At 45.0% G+C, this 21,167-nt stretch overlaps 2 protein-coding genes across 2 annotated transcripts; one reads left to right on the top strand and one right to left on the bottom strand.

Annotated features, from left to right (window-relative positions):
* Window positions 1-2,208: 2,208 nt before the first annotated feature.
* On the top strand, window positions 2,209-3,162 carry DFL_008846 (uncharacterized protein; the record flags this gene model as incomplete). Its single annotated transcript, XM_067638638.1, has 1 exon — window positions 2,209-3,162. The coding sequence occupies one exon, from the start codon at window positions 2,209-2,211 to the stop codon at window positions 3,160-3,162; it is 954 nt and encodes a 317-aa protein (XP_067486507.1).
* Window positions 3,163-6,922: 3,760 nt separating this feature from the next.
* Window positions 6,923-8,787, bottom strand: DFL_008845 (uncharacterized protein; the record flags this gene model as incomplete). The annotated part of the gene is made up of 7 exons (XM_067638637.1): window positions 6,923-7,868; window positions 7,928-8,036; window positions 8,092-8,138; window positions 8,194-8,278; window positions 8,339-8,563; window positions 8,637-8,704; window positions 8,771-8,787. 7 exons carry the CDS (start codon window positions 8,785-8,787, stop codon window positions 6,923-6,925), a joined length of 1,497 nt encoding a protein of 498 aa, XP_067486506.1.
* Window positions 8,788-21,167: the final 12,380 nt, after the last annotated feature.

The raw sequence follows: 21,167 nt of genomic DNA, 5'->3' as shown, positions 1-21,167 counted from the left end.
TCTTTTTTATATAGGTTATTAATGGAAGTCCAGGGGACATCGTGGGTTCATGGGAGCTACGACTGTTTTCTTTGATGTGGTATCTATTATATTACTTTCGCCCGCGTAAATTAAGTATAAATTGATCGTTATGAGTTTAGGACCAAGGCCACCCAAGTGCAAGAATACAAATATTAGTCTGGTGGACCGCTACTGCGTGCAAGTGCACAACTTAAGAATAACATACTGAACTATTTGTCTCCTAGGATCCTACGCAGACCACCGCTAAATTACGATGTACTGGTAGGTAGTGCAGTATATTAATATGCTTAAGTAATTGTATTCATAAAACAAATAAAAACAACTAGCCAAGGTATATACAAGAGTGGATATACCGGGCAATTAATCATAGGAAGGTTTGTTCAACCCCCGGCGGCCGAATCCGTTTAAACATGGATAAAGAGGTGTAAAAACTAAAATACATGCACAGACATCATGGTATCACTTAGCTTCGAATCTAGGCGCTTGAGGCGGGGGTATCACTTAAAAACAGGAAGGAAACTAAGATACATGCGTACAGGGTATCACCAGGAAACAGGAAAGAGACCAAACTCAAAACTCCAATTGAAAAACCAATAAGATGGATAATATACCATACTTTTCAACAAGTACTTTTTTCGGCAGACTAAACGAGGTATATCTCGTCGCACAAGCGCGTGGAGCTAGTATCAGCCCCATAATATGCACAGGAGAACCGTTGCCATCTATTCGTAGCAGCCGGTCTGCACGCATGCACTAACTCCTTCCCCAGCTGAATATCTCAACTCCCTGCGAGCAGTACCCAATAGCCTTAAATTGATGTGGGTCCATGTACCCTGTCTTTTTGTGAATGTACTAATAAAGGAAGCTCTGCATTTTCCTAGAAGCACACTCATTGCGGGTTTGCACCTGTACTCCGGGAAATAGCTGCTGAAATTTAAGCCGGTAAATCACCAATCTGTCTAGAGCACGACCCTGTTCGTCCTCGGTGAGGACATTTGTCATACAAGCTTTGGAATGAAAGTTCGAAGGTTAGTGGAGCTGCCGATGCAGCTGATGGTGATGGTGATGGTGATGGTGGAGCTGAAATTATTCTGTCGTTAGAGCTCTCATCTCGTGGAGGCGATGGTGAAGCTAGTAGTGCTGCTGATAACGTAGCTGGCGGCGCGGCCAATAGTGCAGCAGGCTTTCCTACCCCCTTGATTTCGCTTTCTTGATTCTCCCCCCTGTGCGGTGTCTGGGCACGACACCATCACTTCCTGACTTTATGGCCTGTGTTTGTCTTGCCGCCTTCGCTGAAACTGCTGCTTTTTCCAAATGTGTGCTTGCTCGTAGAGGGATGTCTGGTTTAAAGTCGATACAATTATTAACCCCAGGGCTAGGGAGCTGAGTATTATTATCCCGAACGTTCGGTTTCCTCTCACGAGAGTAAGCTTTTAGTTCGATAGGGCTAACTTCCTCTGTGGCATTGTATCTGACGCGCTTCCCAATACAATTTCGAGTATTTAAAAGAAAGTACGTTATCTTCTTCAACCGATTAGCTGGCCTGAAGCTTTAAATGTTGATTATAAATTATTTGATCATCAATATAAAAGTCAAAGATCTACAGATGCCTCTGTCGACACCCTGGTTTAGGATATATAAGTGGAAGCTAGCATAGAAAATTGTATATCTTCGAATATTGAGACCAGTCGTGTTGATAGATCTAAATAGATCACTGGTCGATTATGAAGGTTAAAGCATGTCTACATTTTGTACAGCCGATATACGAATCTTCCCACTAATCTCAAAAGTATTGATCGACCGGCAGACGCGAATAGCATACTTTGCATCTATACATAAACAGTTTCTAGAGACCATGAACGTCAGACGATCAAGGTTTAATTACATAAGTAGCCGATCTATCTAACGGGTAAGGACCGTATTATAGATAGTAAACCGGGCGGGGCACTGCAGTGCGCTACTCGGCTGGTCACGATGTCTCAAAGAATCGAACCTCCCACAGGCAACAGTGCCACGCGAGAAACGTGTTGTTGCAGGTTGCACAGAATTCTTCGCAAAAATATCCAACAGTATCACGTGATATCAAATATTGTCTTGGGACAAGTTCCCCAGCGCCCTTCCGTCCCGCAACCACACCATGTAACCAATTTTCTTCCTCTCACAATCTCAGAAATCCTTTTCTCAGCAATGTTGGGGCGGACGCTACGGGTCGGCGCGCATCTGTCCCCTTCTTACCGCTCTACAGCCCTCAGAAAGCTTAGTCGATCCTCAACCATTGCTAATGCCCTTGTCCAGCAACCAATCAAACACGATGCAAGGCACAACTCTACGTCAACATACCAAGGGATCGGAGGGAGCCCAAACGGTGGAGGCGGAGTAGACCCAGTTGAGGTATCACATTTCAATGCCCTTGCGTCAAGCTGGTGGGATGCACAGGGGCCGTCTCGACTCCTCCATCTAATGAACCCGATGAGAATCGACTTTGTAAAACATTGCTTGTCGATGGGCATTCCTATCGAGGCGGCTACAGATCCGGGGGAAGGGAAGAAGGGATCGTCGAGAGGTCTAACCGTTCTCGATGTTGGCTGCGGTGGTGGTATCTTTTCAGAATCTGTCGCAAGACTCCCTAACACCGCCAAAGTTATCGGACTTGATCCATCCGAGCAAGTTTTGGGAGTTGCTCGAGCACACGCCAAGAAGGACCCAACGTTATCCGGGAAATTGCAATATATTAATTCGTCAATAGACGACTATACGCCTGACCGGCAGTTCGATCTAATTACCCTGTTTGAAGTGGTGGAGCATGTGCCATACCCCGCCGCATTTCTACAGACTTGTATGCGGCATGTGAGGCCAGGAGGTTGGATCGTGCTTAGCACTATTGCTAGAACTTGGAGCAGCTGGATGACCACCAAACTCATTGCGGAAGATCTCTTGCATATCGTCCCTAGAGGGACACACGACTGGCACAAATACATCAATGAGCTAGAGATGAGATCATTTTTTGAGAAACAACCTGGTTGGGGGTCACAAGGGATGCTCAGCATGGGATGTTTGTACGTTCCCGGACTAGGATGGAGGGCAATAAAGGGCAGCGAAGACTATGGAAACTATTTTTTCGGTGTACGCCGGGACCTTTAGCTATGTGAAGAGTTGGAAGATCTGGAATAAGCATCTCAAAAGAAGGGTATATTATCAGCTCGTAAAGCTTAAATCCGCCATTATTGGAGCATGAGACATGGGCCTGTGCTCTTGCGCTTGCAAACATCTTCTCGGAATTTTTTCTTTAGTATAGCCCTGGAGGACATTATTCAAGATGGAATGGGTTCAAAATTATCTGCTTTTGGTCAAAATTCACAACGCTGAGCTGTCGGTATGTGCTGCTGTCCTACACTCGCAAAAATACGATAGTGAAAATGGATTCCCCGACAACCTAAAATATTACCCTGACATGAAGTTGTGAAGTATGGAGACGAACGATTTGTGTAGCCAATGGAACGGGAAGAGAGGTTTTCCCTCTCGATGTATATAGTCAAAAGTAACTCGGAAGCACCATGAAAATGGTGTATCGCCGGCATGTCCCAGTCCACTTTACCTTCGATGCTATTGTATTTTATGCAATAATATCCAGCAAATATAGCCCAAGAGGAGGGCCTCGTTTTACAACCCCTTCTTTTCTTTTTTGGTTTATTCCGTCTCCTGGATGTCACAGAGAGTTCAGTTAAGGTTAAATTCTCGCTCCGTAAGCTCGGGATCAAACTGTTACCAGGTAAGAATCCCTCTTTACGATCTGCGGGGAGAGGGAACTAGGAAGAATTATATTTTTCTGCCAGGGAAGCGGAAAAAGTTCTGTGGAGAGTGCCTTGACCGGTGAGGTTTTAAGTGGAAGCATAACGATAAAACATCCACCAATCAGATGCCACCCTATATCTATAGCACTTTGGCGACATGGACCTTCGGAAAATCCATGGTTGCACAGCAATAACGAGATTTGCTTTTTAGTAATAAATTATACATGTACATCTGGCTCTCGGCACAGGCGAAGAGAAGACCAGGGAAACCTAACTAACAGTATCTGAACCGATGAGCAATGCTGTCCACCTTTGGCCAGGTTTTAGCACGGCTGAAACCAGTCTGATCAGCCAGTACAATACACTCCATGCCTTATACTTACCTGTTCAGTAAATTGGATACGAACCAAGTTTTTCCCTTTGACTGTTCATTTCCAGTATTCGGGTCATAGATGCATAAAAGCTGTGAAGACTAATTTGCTAATTGGTTGATCATGAGGCGGCTCGCACTTATGCAAGAGGCAAGGAATGTTAGATCACGGGGAGTATCAGAAAAGGCCCTCACTTTGCCAAGCTCACGAAATCCCCAAATTTCAAGGAGTCTAGGAGTCCTGCTTAGCCTCTTTGAGCGTAGGTTTAGTGGCCGAGGGAACTATCTAGACACAACAATATCAACAATTAGCGGATGCCATCCAACATTTTTCTCCAACAAAAGATTAGATCGAGGGTCTTAAGTTCAAAAGTTGGAACTTGCCTGCAAAACTACTAGTAACTACGGGGAAGGTCGTCATTTGCATTGTTCGATCCGGGAAGTTCGGGTACCCCAACCATAGAAGTTTCTGAGACACATCGGAACCAGCGTGCCAGGCTGTGCGCTAGCTTCATTGAATAAGCGAGATGTAGACAGAAGTATCCAATAATTGAGATCTTGGTACGAAAATCAAGGTCTAGAGCCCGTTTGCCGAGGTGTCTTTGACTAATTTTTTTGGTCAGCTCAGGAAATCTGAACAGCCAAATATCGATGCTGTGGCCATCGGTGTAGTCAGGCCGAGGCCACACTTCAAGAACCCTAACGCCAACACCCTTCCCTGATACCCTGCCTTGTATAGCCAATTGGCTGCCATCGGTTCGACAAAAAAGGTGGAGACGATGTGGAGAACGTCTCGGGAGCCCCGTAGCAATCCAGTGGTTCACTTCGAATTTTATTTCTTGACCTATGGATCGAACTAGGGTGTCGGTCTGAAATTCGGAAAAACTAGGCTGGGCGGACCACAGCCTGGTCTTCCATCGACCCATCCTGTAAGTTCTAATGTAGTGCATTGTTCTTGTCATGTTGTAAGAGGTGCTAGTCCCGATTCTTTTGATGCGTCGTTTCGAGCATTCCACTGGGCCACCTTTGGCTTGATTTTCGAATTGAGTTACTGAAATGGCATTTGCCGGGCGGAATCCATCACTAGATTTGCATCAGGAGAACGAGAAAGTCTAGAATGAAGGACAAGCATGAGAAAAATAAAATATGTAAATAAAAAAATAGATCATATATGACAGAAAAAAAAAGAAAAAAAAAAGCATAGTTGCAGCAGACAATTTCCGTTTCTCTCCTGTTGGGCATTTCAGATGTACATCCATGTAGATATTCGAAAATCCTATTCATCTCGATCGAGAGGATCCGATATCGTATGGCCTGATATCCTGTACTTTTGCGTAATGCAAGCTGCACACCCAACAAAAAATTATAGAAAAAGAGGACTAGCGAAACTGAGGGTGTGGAGCAAGCTTAGACCATCCACCACCCCCTTTGCCGACTCGTTTGCGTGGTGCATGAATTAATGGATCCATGGAAGTAGTATTGGCGACTAGACGGGGAAATCTATGAACTTCGTATACGGGTCCCGAGATACCCGAAAGCTTGTCGAATCTAGCAACCAAAACCAAGTCCGGTCCACATCTACAATTTTCCTTCTGCTTCTCGTCTGCGATATCCTGAACAGGGAGTAGAAGTTGCGCATGAAAACCCACAACATTCAAATCACTCAAAAGGAAGAAAATATTTCATCTCAAGAATCTCAACCATGACCATCTGCCACGGAAATGTGTTTGTCTTTTGTGGTTGGTCCCACTTCGACTAGACCCAGGCGTTAAATGCAAAATGTTGGCTGGTCCAACTGGCCTGTTGGTTGTTGTTCGTCTCCAGACCTCAAGAAAAACGTGGTCTGGGAATTTTTTTGGTATGGGACGCGGGAATGTGTCCGGTTCCAAGCATCTTAAGCCACTTCGGTGATACGCTAAGTCTCTCTGACTTGCATGAAATCGACCTTTTCTTCGCCATTACTGTCCTAAATATACGAGAAAGGAGAGATTGTTGCATCAGTGTGGTGTGTGCGTGTGGGATCTCATGTGCAGGATCCTGGAAGCTAGTTAGGTGACCGGTTTCTCAGGCTGGCAGCTGGCCTCCTTCGTTCAATAAATTTCTAGCCAAAATAATAATGAGCAAGGGCAAAAGGAACTGTTGGCGCACTGATCCCATCTTTCTTTTTAGCCCGCGTGGCGTTCTGTATCTGTGTAATGGAAGCTGTTAAGATAATTATGGTGGTTACTTTATGCCAAATATATGTTCATAGTCGCATACATCTAGTATGTACAGAAGGTCCCTCCTTAGGGGCATGCGTGGTAACGAAAGTTTAAAGACTTGTTTTTTGATAAAAGAAATCAGAATGGAAAATATCAAATCTGGTATCTTGCTCGTATATACTATATCATTTTGTGCAAACATCGGCGGGGACAGCCTGGTTCCAACCACAGTAAACGCCTGGTAAATAATTTTTCTTGAAACATGAAAAAGCAAAAGAAAGAGTGAAATCTGGACAGAGTGAAATCATAAATTACAAAACTCTAATGCAAAGTGGTAGGCGATCGTGAAGTAGGTACTACCTGCCTTAGGGCAGAACCACAAGAGATCCTTGCAGGGAAATATGCAAAGACAAAGCAAAGAAACTGTTGTTTAACGCCTTAAATGCTTCAATCGGAAATTCAAGGGAGAGCAAAAACGGAAAAGCAAATTCCAGTGCCGGGTCCCCGGTTTGGTAACTAGACGTCGTAAAATCGAATTTTCATGTAGCATAAGTTTGGCTAACAGCCGAATCAAAAGAAATCGGTGGGCCAGGGGTCTTGGTGTGCGTTTGTGATCTAGATCCGTGGGGCTCAGACAAGGGAGGTAGCTGCAGTGGGGGTAGGGAAATCCCTGATTTGTATGGTGATGGAGGTTGTGCTGGCATTGTTAGCCCTCTCGATGTAGAGTTCATTGGCGAAGATGTATGAGATGCCATTGAACCAGATGTTCTTGATAGCCCCGGTGATGGAAGTCCCCCAGGTGGCGAGTGAACCGAGCTGGATTGTGGTGCCGCCCGATATGGTGGCTGTTTGCTTGCAGGTGTGTCTTCAGGGTATGATGGTGGGTACCCTGCGGAGGAGGCGGAGTTGTGCCTTTCATAACTCTTGTATGGCCCAGACCCCGCAATCGGCGATCTGGTGCTTTGAGCTGATGGTGGTAAATTAGGCGATTCGTAAAGTGGGGAAGGCTGTTGCGTAGGATGGACAGGAGAAGGCCCAGAATAAGATGAATGACGGCTTTGGTACTCGTACTGAGGGTGTTGAGAATGGGGAGGATAATGTCCGTAGCTAGAACTTGAGTGGGAACCATGGTGGGGAGGGAAGTATCCTCCTGGAGTTGTCGGGGATCGCTGTTGGTAGGGCGGATAATTTGGATACCCAGTGTGATAGTTCGTTTGGTTTGGTGGTGGGTGGTTTGGGGGATATTCGCCATATGGCGAACGTTCACCATACGGTTCACGCCCATGTGATCCATATGGAGGAGGAGGGTTCGACTCCATCTTCATCCGCTTATGCGCATCGTGATATGGACCATACCCGTAATCGACCGAAGAGTGAGGCGTTGGATATCCGTGTGCGATATAATGATTGTCAGGGGATGATGGTCTTCTCATTTGTGCACTGGCGTATGCCTCTGGTGGAGGAGGGCGATAGGCACGTTTTCTTCTAATTATTCGTTAGCTTAAGAGCACCCTCAATATTGGAAGTTTAAGTAATTTGCTAACACTAGAGTTCGAGGTTCCTTTCTGATCCTGAGACGGACACCTTGGTCACCAAAAGATCTGGATAGAAATGTCGACTCTGACATTCCGGGGAAGTTTTTCATTGGGTAAACTATATTCTTTGTTAGATAAACTTAACGAAGTCAAGAAAAGACTTGAGTTCGTACCAGTGAAAGGTGCCGAAGTGATGGATTTAATATAATGAACTTCGCTACTACAAAAGTGTTAACACAACGTTACGACTTAAAGTGTCTCGACGAAATCCTTACGATGATATCTCGAATAGACTGAATCTTAGTCTGAACTGGCCTTCGACCTTGACAGAAAGGTCACCGAATACGAAAAAGCCACCATCTATAAGACAAAATCAGATTTAGCAAACCGATATATAGTAAGGTTCAATGTCCCACTTACCAGTGTTGTCAATGTCCTTGAGTCTGTGCAACGAAGATACAAGAGTACCAGCCAGGGCCTGGTTGTACGATGAACTTGCACCGGTACTATCCTTTGGGGTTTCTGTGGCTGGGTAAAGGTTTGTACACATAAAGTAGTACGGGCTCTGCAGGTAGTTCTGCTGGGGGTCGCTGTCATCTCTGATCTTTAATTGAATAATTGGTGGCGGGTCGACAGGTTTTCGATCTTTTTTTCGTGAATACATGTTAGTATGGGAAAGTTGTCCAAGATATCCCGTATGCATGTGTATGGAAAATACCTTTTTCTTTTGTGCCCGCAACCCTCGCTCTTTCTGGGCCCTGTCGAATATAGAGCTCATAATCATCACTGTATTGTAGGGAGCCGAGTTAGCACATGGCCGAGGGGTAGAAACAGTTGCAAGTTGCGAATTACCTTCTTAGCCTCGACATTCTCGAGGATGCATCTGCAAAGGAATGATTTTGCATTTCCACCAGTGCGCCTTGGGTACCACGTCCAAAGGTATCCCGAGATCTTAGACTTCGAAGAAGAAAGAAAAGAAATGGCAACGAACTCAGCGAAACCAAAAACGTTGAAGCCGGTCCGAACTCAAGATAGCAGTGGAAGACGATTAATCGGGCCCTTCGTCTATATATTGCGTTGTATAGGTAGTATATAACGGACTTCGATGTCTAGGTCGAGCGTAGATTACATATAATATGGTCGGTCAAACTCTGACTAGCTTCCGGAACAGTTGACAACGATGTCTTTCGAAGGACCAGCCGAGTTCCACTATTTTCCAGTAAGAGAAGGCAACTAGTTGTTCGAAAGAGCCAAAGAAATGTTGTGCGTTGAAACCAGTGCTAGACAGCCAACAGTCTAGTCAAGGTCAAGTTATTCCGAGAACGAGCTTGGGCGCTGAAATTGGTGTTTTCTAGAAACAAGGAAGCTCGGACCCAAGCAGGACCCTTTTCTTGGTCGGATTTCGATATACGACTGGAGATACGCAGTTGGTATAGCCGCGGACTGATATGACCCGAGGTCTATGGGTCCAACTGTGGGAGCGTGCGCAGGGCAACTAGGTCGTTTTGAAACAAAGGCAAGGACTGTTACCAGTCTTTCACCCTTCGCCGATAACGTGGGCACTGCTGCAAGATTTAAAAGATGCTTTGAGGAAAATTCTTTCGGGTCCAGAAGAAGTTTACCAGGAAATCAAAAGATCGTTGTCAACGCCACCACGCAAGAATAAAAATGAGGTTTGGCTGGGGGGATTTTTAGCGGGTTGGCAGGCGGCAGCTCAAACTTCTGGTCACGAAATTGCGGGCCAGAGGCAGCTAAATAAGAACAACTGACTGATTCGGGTTTCGGGGTCGTATGCAATGCCCTCGAAACGGAACCAAATCTTGAAGCCGGTGGGGCAATTTCCACAGGCGAACGGTGGTTTAGAAGGCTTGGGATTTTTCTTTCGATCTGAATTTCCTTTGTTAAGCCAAGAGGCCAGGAGATCAAGAGCAAGTCAAGAGACTGAAATGCGAATGGGACGGTAATACATATAATCCCGGCCGGACGGGTACGGTACTGCTAAGTGTCCCAAACCAAAGGGAGTGAAAAAAAGCAGATTTCCGCGGTGGAACTAGAAAGAAGTTACGCCGCGTGCTCTAGTGGCGTGCTGAAGCGGCTGCAAGTTTAGAGAAAATGTGACGGCTGTGTTTTAAGACCTTTCTTTCGTGTAATGTTGATGATATTTGTGTGAACCTAGTAGAGCTATTCAATTGGTAGATTAGCTTCACATTCTGCGGTATGAATGCCGATTGCTTGCTATTATTTCTAAGATGGTTTAGGTTCCGAGACGAGCCTGCATTGGTTCCCGGGTCCCATATGAATTACAATCATCGACAAGCCGGTCAGCAACCGGTGCGACCAAAGCACATGCGATACAAAGTTTAAACCGAGCACCCGCAGAAAGAGAACTCGAACCAGAGATAATGAACAATGCACAAGACCAAACTTGGTTATAACTAAGTTATTTCCTAAAAGTAAACGATGGCTTGTCAAGCCAAAAGCAAGGTGCCGGTGCCGCGTACGTACTGCAAATCATAAAAACTCCTTATGATCAAATAGGTACGATATTACTGTATCACAAGTGGCCGGAGTTTGCCTGCGCAGTTGCATCGCCTGGATTTCCGTTGCGCTATGGATGCGCTGGAGTTTTCCGGCGAAAGCGAGACTAGCTGATACCCATTAAAGGGACAAGAAATTGGGGGAGGGGGTAAAATAAATAAAAATGGAAGTATCATATACAGATAACGGATTACCCATATGGGAACAAAGGATAGATATGATAATATAATGGCAAAAGTAAAAAAAGGTTGTTTACTTACATCTAAATCGATAGGGTCGCAAGTCGGCATAAGTTGGTTGAAGGTCGACTGATAAAGTTGGTTGGATTTGGTTGGAGAGTCGGGGTTGAAGTATTGTAATGTCCTTATATCAGATATCAAAAGGGCTTCGATATGCGTGTGGTGAGAAGTTCTATCAACACAAGCACACAGGACAGGGCCAAGTTTAAAAAAGGTCCTGGACGGGTAGGTACTTGGAGTTATATAAGTCTGGAGTGGGATGTGGAAGGATTGGCTTCTGAGTGCTCCGCAGAACTAGAAAGACCGGGCGCGCTTGCTAGCACTGGTACTAGCCGTAGCCTGTAATTATATATATAAAAAAGGGAAAACGGGGAAGAGACAAGACTCGGGGGGTGGGATGCTACAAAATATATGCGAGATCTCCTAAAAGGTATCTGAAGGAGGGGACGTATGGACAGTTATAGCTGAGACTATAGTTCGCTGCGTCCTAAGGAAAAGGCTAAAATATCGAAATAAAAGTTGAGATCAGGTCCGCTGTAAAGCGAGGCCATGCACCTTCAGGATGAATTGGAGGGAGCCTGGGTTCCGGTTTGAAATGCTAGAGAACCGAGTGTTAATATGTGTTAGGAAGATTGCTAACAATAAGCTCCGACAGGAAGAGCAGGAACGAGGTTGACCAATTGTAAAGGCAATCGGTTCATTGCATTAGCATCAGAGACACTGATCAAATCAAAAGTAGCTAAGGAAGCAGTAGCCGGAAAGGTGGGCCAGATAAACTAAAGAACCCTCGCAGAAAAACTACTTTTTACTTCCTATACTACGGTCCTTCCTGGCCATGGCTATAACCATCATGGCCTCTTACAGAAAGGAAAGTATAGTATGTGAGTGCTTTACTTTTTTGTTTTTTGCCTCGCAGTAGTTCGCTTCATTATAGTATAGGATGATTTCCCTCGATCCCTGGGATTTTGCTTTTGCACTCCGGTTGACCAAATGAACATGACAACCTCTGCTCTGTTGGAATGCAAATAGTGTGGACGGATGGATAGGGTCCTTCTCTTGCTCTTGTTCTTTCGTTATCTGTGGTACCGACCCGAACCGGCTTCCCATGGAAGGCAGGTAAGAGGGTGGCGCTTGGCCTTGGTCCACGCAAAACGCAGTGCCACCACGCTGCTTAGATGGTACTCATCATTGGCATTGTCGCTGAATACCGTCAGCGGAATCAAGAATTATACGATACTAGGCAGCTTCAAACCTGGCCTACTGATACGGTCTCTGTCCACCTATGGATCGTTGGGAAAACTAGCGAATCAGCATCTTTCTAGCCAAGGATTCTCTAGACAGAGACATCTATCGGCTTAGGACTATCTGGAAGGTCAGTCCTCAGAGTCCGGATATTCAACGAGATCGGTGGACTCCAGGCTGATCTACTTTTTACAATGAACCTTGTCAAACTGGAGAGAAGGGAACCAGCATTTGGCTTGGCTCTTGGGAAAGAAGCCGTTCCTTTTTCCCGCAGCTGGGCCTCCCCTCAGAGCACGGGTGCACTGTCGAGGGGTAAGCCGATTAAAAAAGAATGGCAAAAGGTGTTCGAGATGCAATCCGAGAAGGGAGGAAAAAGGAAATTAGCGATGTTCGGGGCATCCTTGCACTACATCGCCATTGTCTCCCAGGGAGGAAGGAACTTCATGCAGGCTCCACAAGAAGGGCACGACCCACAGGCATCACCCCAGGACTCCTGGTTGTACGCTTACCAGGCTGCAAGCTGGTCGTGTCTCTGCTGTCGACAGGAGTGGAGAGAGTGGCAGTTACTGACATTCAAAGAACCTTTTTTTTTCTTTTTTATGGTTCTTGAGCGGAGAATACCAGGGGCTAAAACTAAGTAGTGCAGTAGTCAAGATTGCGACGTCTTTAACCAACAGTACTAATCCGCTGCCAAAGCGAAAGAGAGGGTGTCATGGCTTAAGGTCCGGTTCGATTGACATCGTCACCAAGCCTTTCCCTTCGTCTCTATATTATGCCAGGTACTTACGTAGCACAACTAATTATAATTATGTATACATACATGTACGGGTCATGGCCATCGACAGCTACGTATATACTTACAAGCTAGCTGGGCGGCCGTGGCTTCGGTCAGGAAACCCCCCACTGCAACCCTTAGTCTAGTTAGACATTGTATTTAAGGAACCGAGTATACCATTTTCATCGGAGCATTATGCACGCTATCTAGCTGATAGGAACATCGTCCGCTTGACTTTTGGCAGTATTATTTTCTTTTATTGCATCTTTCATTTCCCACCACGCTCTGGAATTAAGTAAGTAGATTTCTTGGTTTATGCTTCATTAACTCCTACGGGTTATCTACCTTGGACGCCGGCGGCACTCTGGCGCCTCTATTTCATATTGCCCATCTACAGGGAACAAGGATGTGGAAGCTCTTTGCGCAATTGTCTCGTCGACCTCAACTAATTACCCCAACTGGTCGCTGGGTAGATACCCATCTTTTGGGCTTGCGAAACAAACGAAGTCTTATTTTAGCAGCCGGGGTCATCTCGATGTTCGAGCACAAGACCTTTTTTTGTTGCCAGCTCCCGCATTTTGATAATGTTAATCCAACGGTAGCTTGAGCGGAAGCGGCAAGAATTAAAACACTTCAAGACAAAAAGGTTGCAGCTCGCCCCGCTCATGCTCAACCGATGGGGTAAGTAGCGGCCATCTTGTACCAGATATCACCAGGTTCCGTTGGCGTTCATACAGATCACCATTACCTGGTCGCTACATGGGATGCGTTCAACCTTTTCGGATTGATTAATATTGGAAAAGACTAAGCGATTTGTCAACTTTGTGAAATGCTGTAAATATCAAAATGAAACATCGAGGTCCAGTTAATCGGGACATGACTCACAATGAAACTTAGACAGCATCTCTATCAGGATCTGGCATTTCGGATTGAAAATAAAGTGGTTTTGTACCTGGTAGGTAATTAATTATATAAACTCTCTAACTTTTAAAACTTATTAAATATGGCACAAAGGCAACCGTCCAGATCTATGATACACCTTAAAAGCACGGAAATATCAGTTGCCATATGAAGTTACTATTAATACAAAACATGAGGCATAGGTACCTACAGACACTCTCTAAGATTGCCATCGGATCCAAAAACCTCAGCAGTTCAAATTTGCGAACTAGACTTCGCTAGTAGACGTGGGAAATCCTACCTCCCCGAGATTCTCTCTTTCTTTTCCTAATTGAACGAAAACAAAATCTAGTTTTCCTTCGAACTCATTACGGCTCGGCGTTTGGATTTAGATATTCTGTCACTATAACTAGCCTTTCGGCTTCAATGGAACTGTTTAAAAATCCAGGCAATCTAGCTTCGGATGGCGAAACGTGGCGTACAAATGCGAAACAAATCTTCACCTCTGCAACATGCATAGGAGTGGGGACCTTAGCACACAAGGCGTATATCTCCACCGCTATATTTGTCCTTCCCTGAGCTTCAAATAAATAAAAACGGCTTGCATGTGGAGGCTAAACGAGGCATCAGGTTGCACAAGTTCTGAATGTCTAGACTTCACAGCGGTAACACAGTATTATTAGTTCTAGTCTCCACCGACAGCTGTACCTGAATCAGTGTCTGCAATGGCATGGGCGGTGCTCCTAGATGAGAGGAGGCAGAAATCTAAAACCCAACGCTACTAGACTTCTATTTTGCGTTGGCGAGGTGTCTCCGGTTTTCCTCGAAATATTTTCTAACTTGAGAATGTCTTGTAGCCTCCACTGCAGGCTGCAGGCTGCAGACTATGCCGATACCATCTATCAGCACGCCCCTCCACACTCTATCACAAGCCCTGCCTTACATTAACATGTGTATCTTTACAAATTCCGAAAAACGGCACGACACCGCCAAGCGGCTTCCGTGGATCCAGGGATCCAGGGATCATAGGTCTTTCTCTTCCCGACTCTGCCTAGGGTCTGGGTGCATGTGAATACATCTGGCAGGCAGTAATCAAAAACTTTCGGACCATCTCTAACACCAGACTTTTGAATAAGCTACTTCCTTCGAATTGGTCTCTTGTATGCGAAACTGCTTGTCACACCACTTCTCATTCGTTTCCACTTTACTTATATTCGCCTGTTCGAAATAGCCGAGTCTATCTTGGTCGAGAAAGTGGCTAGGGGAATTGTGAAGTCTCATGGATAACTTTTCCAAATTCCCTGTTTGCATGATAATCTATAGAGGTATGATACAATCATTGTACCGACTCCATTTTGCTAAATGAAAATATACTAGTGTTAATAATACATGCTATATTTTTCCAGGATCGTACTTCTCTGGACATGGGGTTGCTCTCGATAGTTTAATGCAATGACCCTATAGGATCTCTCTGCCGCCAGTTTCTCACGCTGTGATGTCTACACGGTGTCAATTGACCTCGTAAATCCAGGAAGAAGTAGATATACGTGAGAATCGGAGTCGAACATCCGTAACATTTCTACCTTTCCGGTATGCTGTCAGAACCTGACTAACGTTGTTCTATTTTCTTTTCTTTTATCGATATTCGAGGTCCTTCCCAGTGAGGACTTCCTGGCGATGTCTTAAACAGGACATACACACACGTGGTGCCTGGTAAGAACCTGCTTCTGCAGCTGGAAGCGACAACAGAAGTTACCAACTCCATTCGCCTTTTTCAAAGATATTTGGCTTTGGGTCGCTATCAGTGGAACAAACTTGAAGGCGGCAGGTATGTACATGCACCCCACGGACAGCTGTCGCAACCATGCCTTGTCGGGTGCACCGGAGATTCTAGTTCCTCCAGATGACTTGGTTCAGTAAAGGAGGGCGGTGGTACTCATTAATCCATCGGGAATATGTTATTACCCTGGGGCAATATCGTTGATCCGGAAAGTCAGTTCGCTGGACCCAGCGAAACCGTTCCCCGCTTCTGTAAACGGCTGCTCTCTCACGGAAGCGCCGATTCGACTTCAATGCTAACTCGATCCTTGTGTGCGATTCTAGCTTGAGGTTGATGTCGATTTGTGACCAGGCTCTTCGCGAGACATTCCATCTGGAATCTCGGGTCATTATCAAGAAACAAATTTTCAGTCTAGAAACGTATTCGACTTCTGCCTTACCCGAATGGTGTACATTGGTGGCAACGGGACGAGCGATTTTGTCGACGGTAGCATCATGCTCTTCAAAGTCACTTTCCTGCTTCGAGAGGGGTCCCCTTGCCGTTGATGGATGCAAGGTTACAGACCTTTTTACCTACTGGTTCCCATAGATTGTCGACGAATATCGACCAGGCTTTCGAAGCAGACGGTTCCTTCGGGAAGGATCCAAAGATTATCCTGACCTCGGTGGTGGCACTTCTTTCCAGAACAGAAAACTCGCATAGTTCCTTCGGCATGGAAGACGGCACGGTTGACTGACAAAGCCTCTTAACTCTCCGAGAACCTAGACCTTGAAGGGTTCCATGGGTTGTGGTCTGGATACAGCCTGTCAAACCGTTCTTATGCGCAATTTGCAATATTTGCGAGTCTTTATTCCAGTGCCTACTCTTTTGAACCAATGAAGATCCGAAAAACTCCACACCAATTCGTTCTTTGATGTCTCTCAACGACCACAGCGATGAGGTGCATGCAGACAGTTTGTGCCTGTACGAAGAATCTGCCGCCCCGTCTTTCCAGTTTCGTAAGACCAAGAAAGATTTTTTTTTTTGACAACCTGATTGCCACTATGATAAATCTCCAGGTGAAACCTAACGGTCCAGTAGTCCAGTGGGGGCCTCGTATCGATATCGTATCAGTAATTTCATTTTTTCGAAATTTCAACATAACCATAGCACTAATTCTCAATACGGAGATAGTTTAGCCTGGCCCTTAGCTTCTTTAACTCTCGAAGACAATCAATTCTTGGACGAGCCATTATGCGAAAAATGATTATGACGTGCTGTTCCATGTCGTAGTTTCCAATTTTAAATCTCGAAACATTTATAAGTGAGTATAAGTCCAATCCCTCTGTCAAGATTATCCAGGGTTGACAGTGGAAACCTAGGCCCGATTATTCGAGATTCTGTATACATGAAACATCTATAACCGGGAAGCGGGACTCTCTCGCGTTGGTAGAACTCCAAAAAAACAAAACGAGGGAACCTTGGGTTTAGGAAAGGCAAAGCTGACTTTCCGAGCCTTGGAGGATATATTATTTGACACTTTAATCCATTTTTCACTCGCTGGTCTATACCACAAGGTCCGTTTTTAAATTTCGGTTCATTATAAAATTGACGCGAATTTTATGGCGAAACAAGGGTGATCGTCGCCCGCGACTATAATATACAAAGTCGTATTAAGATCTCGTCCTGGGATTTCGGGCAAGACGGGTTGGCGCTGGCGATCATACGTAGTGTATATCGCTCAGACGTCGGCGAGGCCTGCGTTCGGTGCTTCTGGTATTTTGCCAATTCTGGGTACGAGTTTGGCGAAGCTAACGGGTCTGTGCAAATATATCTAGTGACCTACTGATCCACAACGTCTGAAGACAATATGGAAGCTTAGTCCCGTATCTCGAGCCATAGTCCGGGCAAATGCGAGTCTATCCCTGAGAGAGAGAATTTGTATCTTCGGGAAGACTAACCGGTGAGAGCTATCGATAGCACTGGGGGACGCTGATTGTGAGTTGTTTCTGTGAAGAAATGATAACTCCCCTAAGCTTTCCTTGTTTCGCGATGCCATTCCGATAAATTAAATTAAATTAAATTAGCTCTTCTAGAGCTTCTGGAGGGTGCCCTAGGCGGCAACATGGGTGGGGTTGTAACTTAATATCCATCGACAGCTCATAGCAGAGGGACACTCGGACGTTAACATGCATGCGAATTGGCTCACATCCATGGAATAGAAACTCCCACACTTCTTTGAAAAGCTTCGGACTGAGGTTCCCCAGTAAAAGCTAGAATTTATTGGGGTCGGGTTGCTACTGGTCTGGTTCCGCTGGTATTTTCAAAGGCGATTGCCGGTGATGCCATTGTAGCCATGGGAATGGTGCTCCACAAATGCAGAAACTTTTCTATCGAGCTCTCTGGGCTGCAGTCTTCGTAGACTTGGCCGATGCAAACGACTACACTACCTTCGGATACCACGCGAGGAATAGCCCGAGAGCTTAATCACCTCCACTTTTTTCGAGAAGCTTTCCAAATAAAGGATTATTCTTTCTGCAACGAAGCTACTGCAGTGTCAATTCGCAAGTTTAGGGCCCAAGCTCACGGCCAGTTATCATACTATCACGGCTCGTTGCTACTAGCGTTTCAGCCATACATCTGGATAAAAGAGCCTCAGATGTCATGTCAGCAGATGCAGTCACGCTCCAACCAAAATATCTTTAAGTTTTCTAACACGTAGAAACCCTGAGGGTGCTTATAATTCAATATTGCATTTCCCCAATTACACATCTTTCCACCACCCCGGTTAAAAGGACCGTTTGTGCTTCGTATCATTTTATTTTATATTTTACCAGCCGTGGATATATCAGCATTTATACCAAATTAGGGCTACTGCATCAAAGTGGGGAAATCAAAATAGTTAGTCGTGAAGTTTCGTTCCACAGGTTCGTGATCTGATCTTTTTATTTTTATTTATTTTTATTTTTTCTTGTTCCTCTTCCCTTCCCTCTGAATTCCCACACCAGATATATTTCTTTTCCTTGTTTAAACCCGGTTATATAGGTTTCCCTTTACATGAAAGAATCGGTTTGCAACCCTTCCGTTTCCCAGCCTGCAGCCGAAGATTTTTAAACAAGAACCAGGTTGCAGGCTGAGATTTGGTTTGTGTGATCCCTATATCTGGCTAAATTCGATCGCTGAATTTCATTGGCCTCCCGAGATTCCAGATTTCAAGCCCCCCCTTATTAGCTTAGCACCAGACGCAAGAGACGTGATATGTTATTATATGTAAAGATTCGATCATCAACCACTTGTTTCCCGTGAAACCCCCCCACAAGTGGGTATAATGCGCAGGGCCAAACAATATCATTTCATCTCGTATGTGAATTATGAAGTGTGAGAGATGTTGGTTTCCCCCAATGCAATAGAATCACAAACACAGAAAAGGTGATTTAATTTTGACAAATGACAGGCCCGTGCAGTGGTAGTCTTCTGGAGGACAGCTACCATTCGTCAGTTTATAATGGCAGAACCTGGACCATGCCAACGCAAATGAACGGACCAAATGCAACAACACCCTGAGGTGCGAGCAACGGATAGAGTGCTGAGGAGGAGGTTCTGGAAATACGAAAAACAGCATTAAATGGGTTTTTATCGAATTCGATGAAACCCTTATGTCTTTTTGGCACAGACATCTACGGATCCAAAGTTTAGAGCTTGGGCCACCTACCATGGAACTCAAGGTATGGAGTACCCTGTTCAAAAGTCATGAACCCGCGAAATATTGTGGAAGTGGGTTTCCAATTTAACCGGCGTTATATCTAATGTGTAACACGACAACAACATTATCTTAAGACAAGAAAATATAGCCAGATTCAACCTGTGGCGGTAATAAAACATATTATCACCTGACTGTTTGGAATATTGAATTGGTTAGGCTCACAAGGCAGAAGGTTTGTTTCTGTTTCGTAACGCAATGTAGCACTTGCCTGGCTAGATGGACCGCAAGTTTTCCGGTCAAGGCAAAATGCAATTGGCACAATTGCACAGCTTGTGGATTACTAAATCATAAAAAGCCAAGCTAAAGAAAGTTCAAGTAGACCTTCGGCAAGATAGGCTCGGGTCATGTTACCATAGTTCAAGCAAAGGGGCTAAATATCAATTGTACAATGCTAAGCCGGTAGTTCTCAAAAAAGGCGGGGATTCAACCGGTGCTGAGTTACGAGACAAAGAAGAAATTGAAACAAAAAAGGCCCCAGAATTGTTTCTTTAAGACCACATTTTAATATCATGCCAGGAGAATTGCCGAGAAGTAAAAATCGAGTTGGGAGAATCGTCGAGATATATTTTTCTTTAAACCATTCGATTCAGACGACCGGCTGAATGGGCTTTTTTACCGAGATCCCACAAACTCGCTAGATATGTTCCAGATTTTCCCAATGCAAGATGCAGGCAAAGCGCCCACGTTTTTTCCTTATGCCTTTTGAATTTAACCCCTTCGTAGAAATTCCTCAATGGGAAATTTCCTAGTCTTCCGACCCTTCGACCATCTTTCTCAGGTTCTCCATTTTGCCTGTCGCAAATCTTCGAATCCGATTCACGCACCTAAATCCAGGCTCCGGGTAAATTGGATGAAATCCAAAGACCGGAACCCCGCATCGAGAGCCTCGAACGAATTGGAGAATAAACGTATTCGGGTATCGGCATGGGTTCCTTTCCACGAGCTTTTGAATTTAGCAAAAATAAGGATAAAAGAGAGCTCGAACCCACTTAGATCCCTTGAAATTCCCCGACTCCACTTCCCGAATATATGTGAAAAAACAGGAGGAACCTTCTACCGCAGATACTGTGCCAGTCTTGCAGCGTACCAGTTCTCCATAGTGCAGGGGAGAAATTCCGGAAATCAGTTGGGTAAAAGGGAAGCATGGAGCGAACGAAACTGCAAGAAAGTATCGTGGGCGTTAGTTCCTATAATTGGTAGCAATATTGATTAACAAAATGGTCTGTGCGTGAAGATAATTACCTAGAACTATCAAACGTATACAAGGAAACCCCATCATCCTGTTGTCATAGGGTTGGCTTCCGGTTGGCCGTTAGGCTGCGGAAAAGACACTCGTATCAGAAAGGAGTTTGCGACTGGCAGTTGCTCGGAACTTTACAGCATTGACTACATAGTATGCTTTCCGAAGCTTCGTATAATCTACAAGATATCTCTAGAATATACAGTGTTCCGGCTTTCCAATCCGCATCTCCAGACAGACAAAGATTGACGCCGGTACAGCAAACAGTGATTCCGGTCGACTGATCAAATTGAGCAAATTTCAGAGCGGAAGCGCTTACAACATATCACTTCGCCTGGTAGAACATAATAATATAGCTATTATATGTTATATCTCTTGCTGACAGTTCTATCACGTATGGATGATACCATGCATGCATGGGAGTGGCGGCCCATTATCATAATTCCTTTGGATTGGAAAAGGAATCAAAAACATGGAACAGCTGATGTATATCTCTTCCATGGAAACACAAGAACAGAAACCAGTGGAATGAGACGGGAGCGAAACAGTCTCTTCCAAAAAAAATTAAAATAAAAGTATACACCTGCATGTATGGTATCCAGGAAACCATTGTGTCAGAATCGATCCTGTGACCCTCTAAAAAATTGGGTTTGGGGGTGTGTGAGTGGCGGCAGCAAGCCCGGCCCAGAGTTCTGCAGCAAATAGCTTCGACATACCCCCAAGCACAGCAGCTTGCATTAGTGTGGGATGAGACACCCTTGTTAGTAGAGCTATGCAGCTGTTATAACTCAGG

Source organism: Arthrobotrys flagrans, assembly GCF_004000055.1.
Source record: "Arthrobotrys flagrans strain CBS H-5679 chromosome Unknown unitig_1, whole genome shotgun sequence".
Classification (NCBI taxonomy): Eukaryota; Fungi; Ascomycota; class Orbiliomycetes; order Orbiliales; family Orbiliaceae; genus Arthrobotrys; species Arthrobotrys flagrans.
This window is presented reverse-complemented; position numbering and strand designations above follow the sequence as displayed.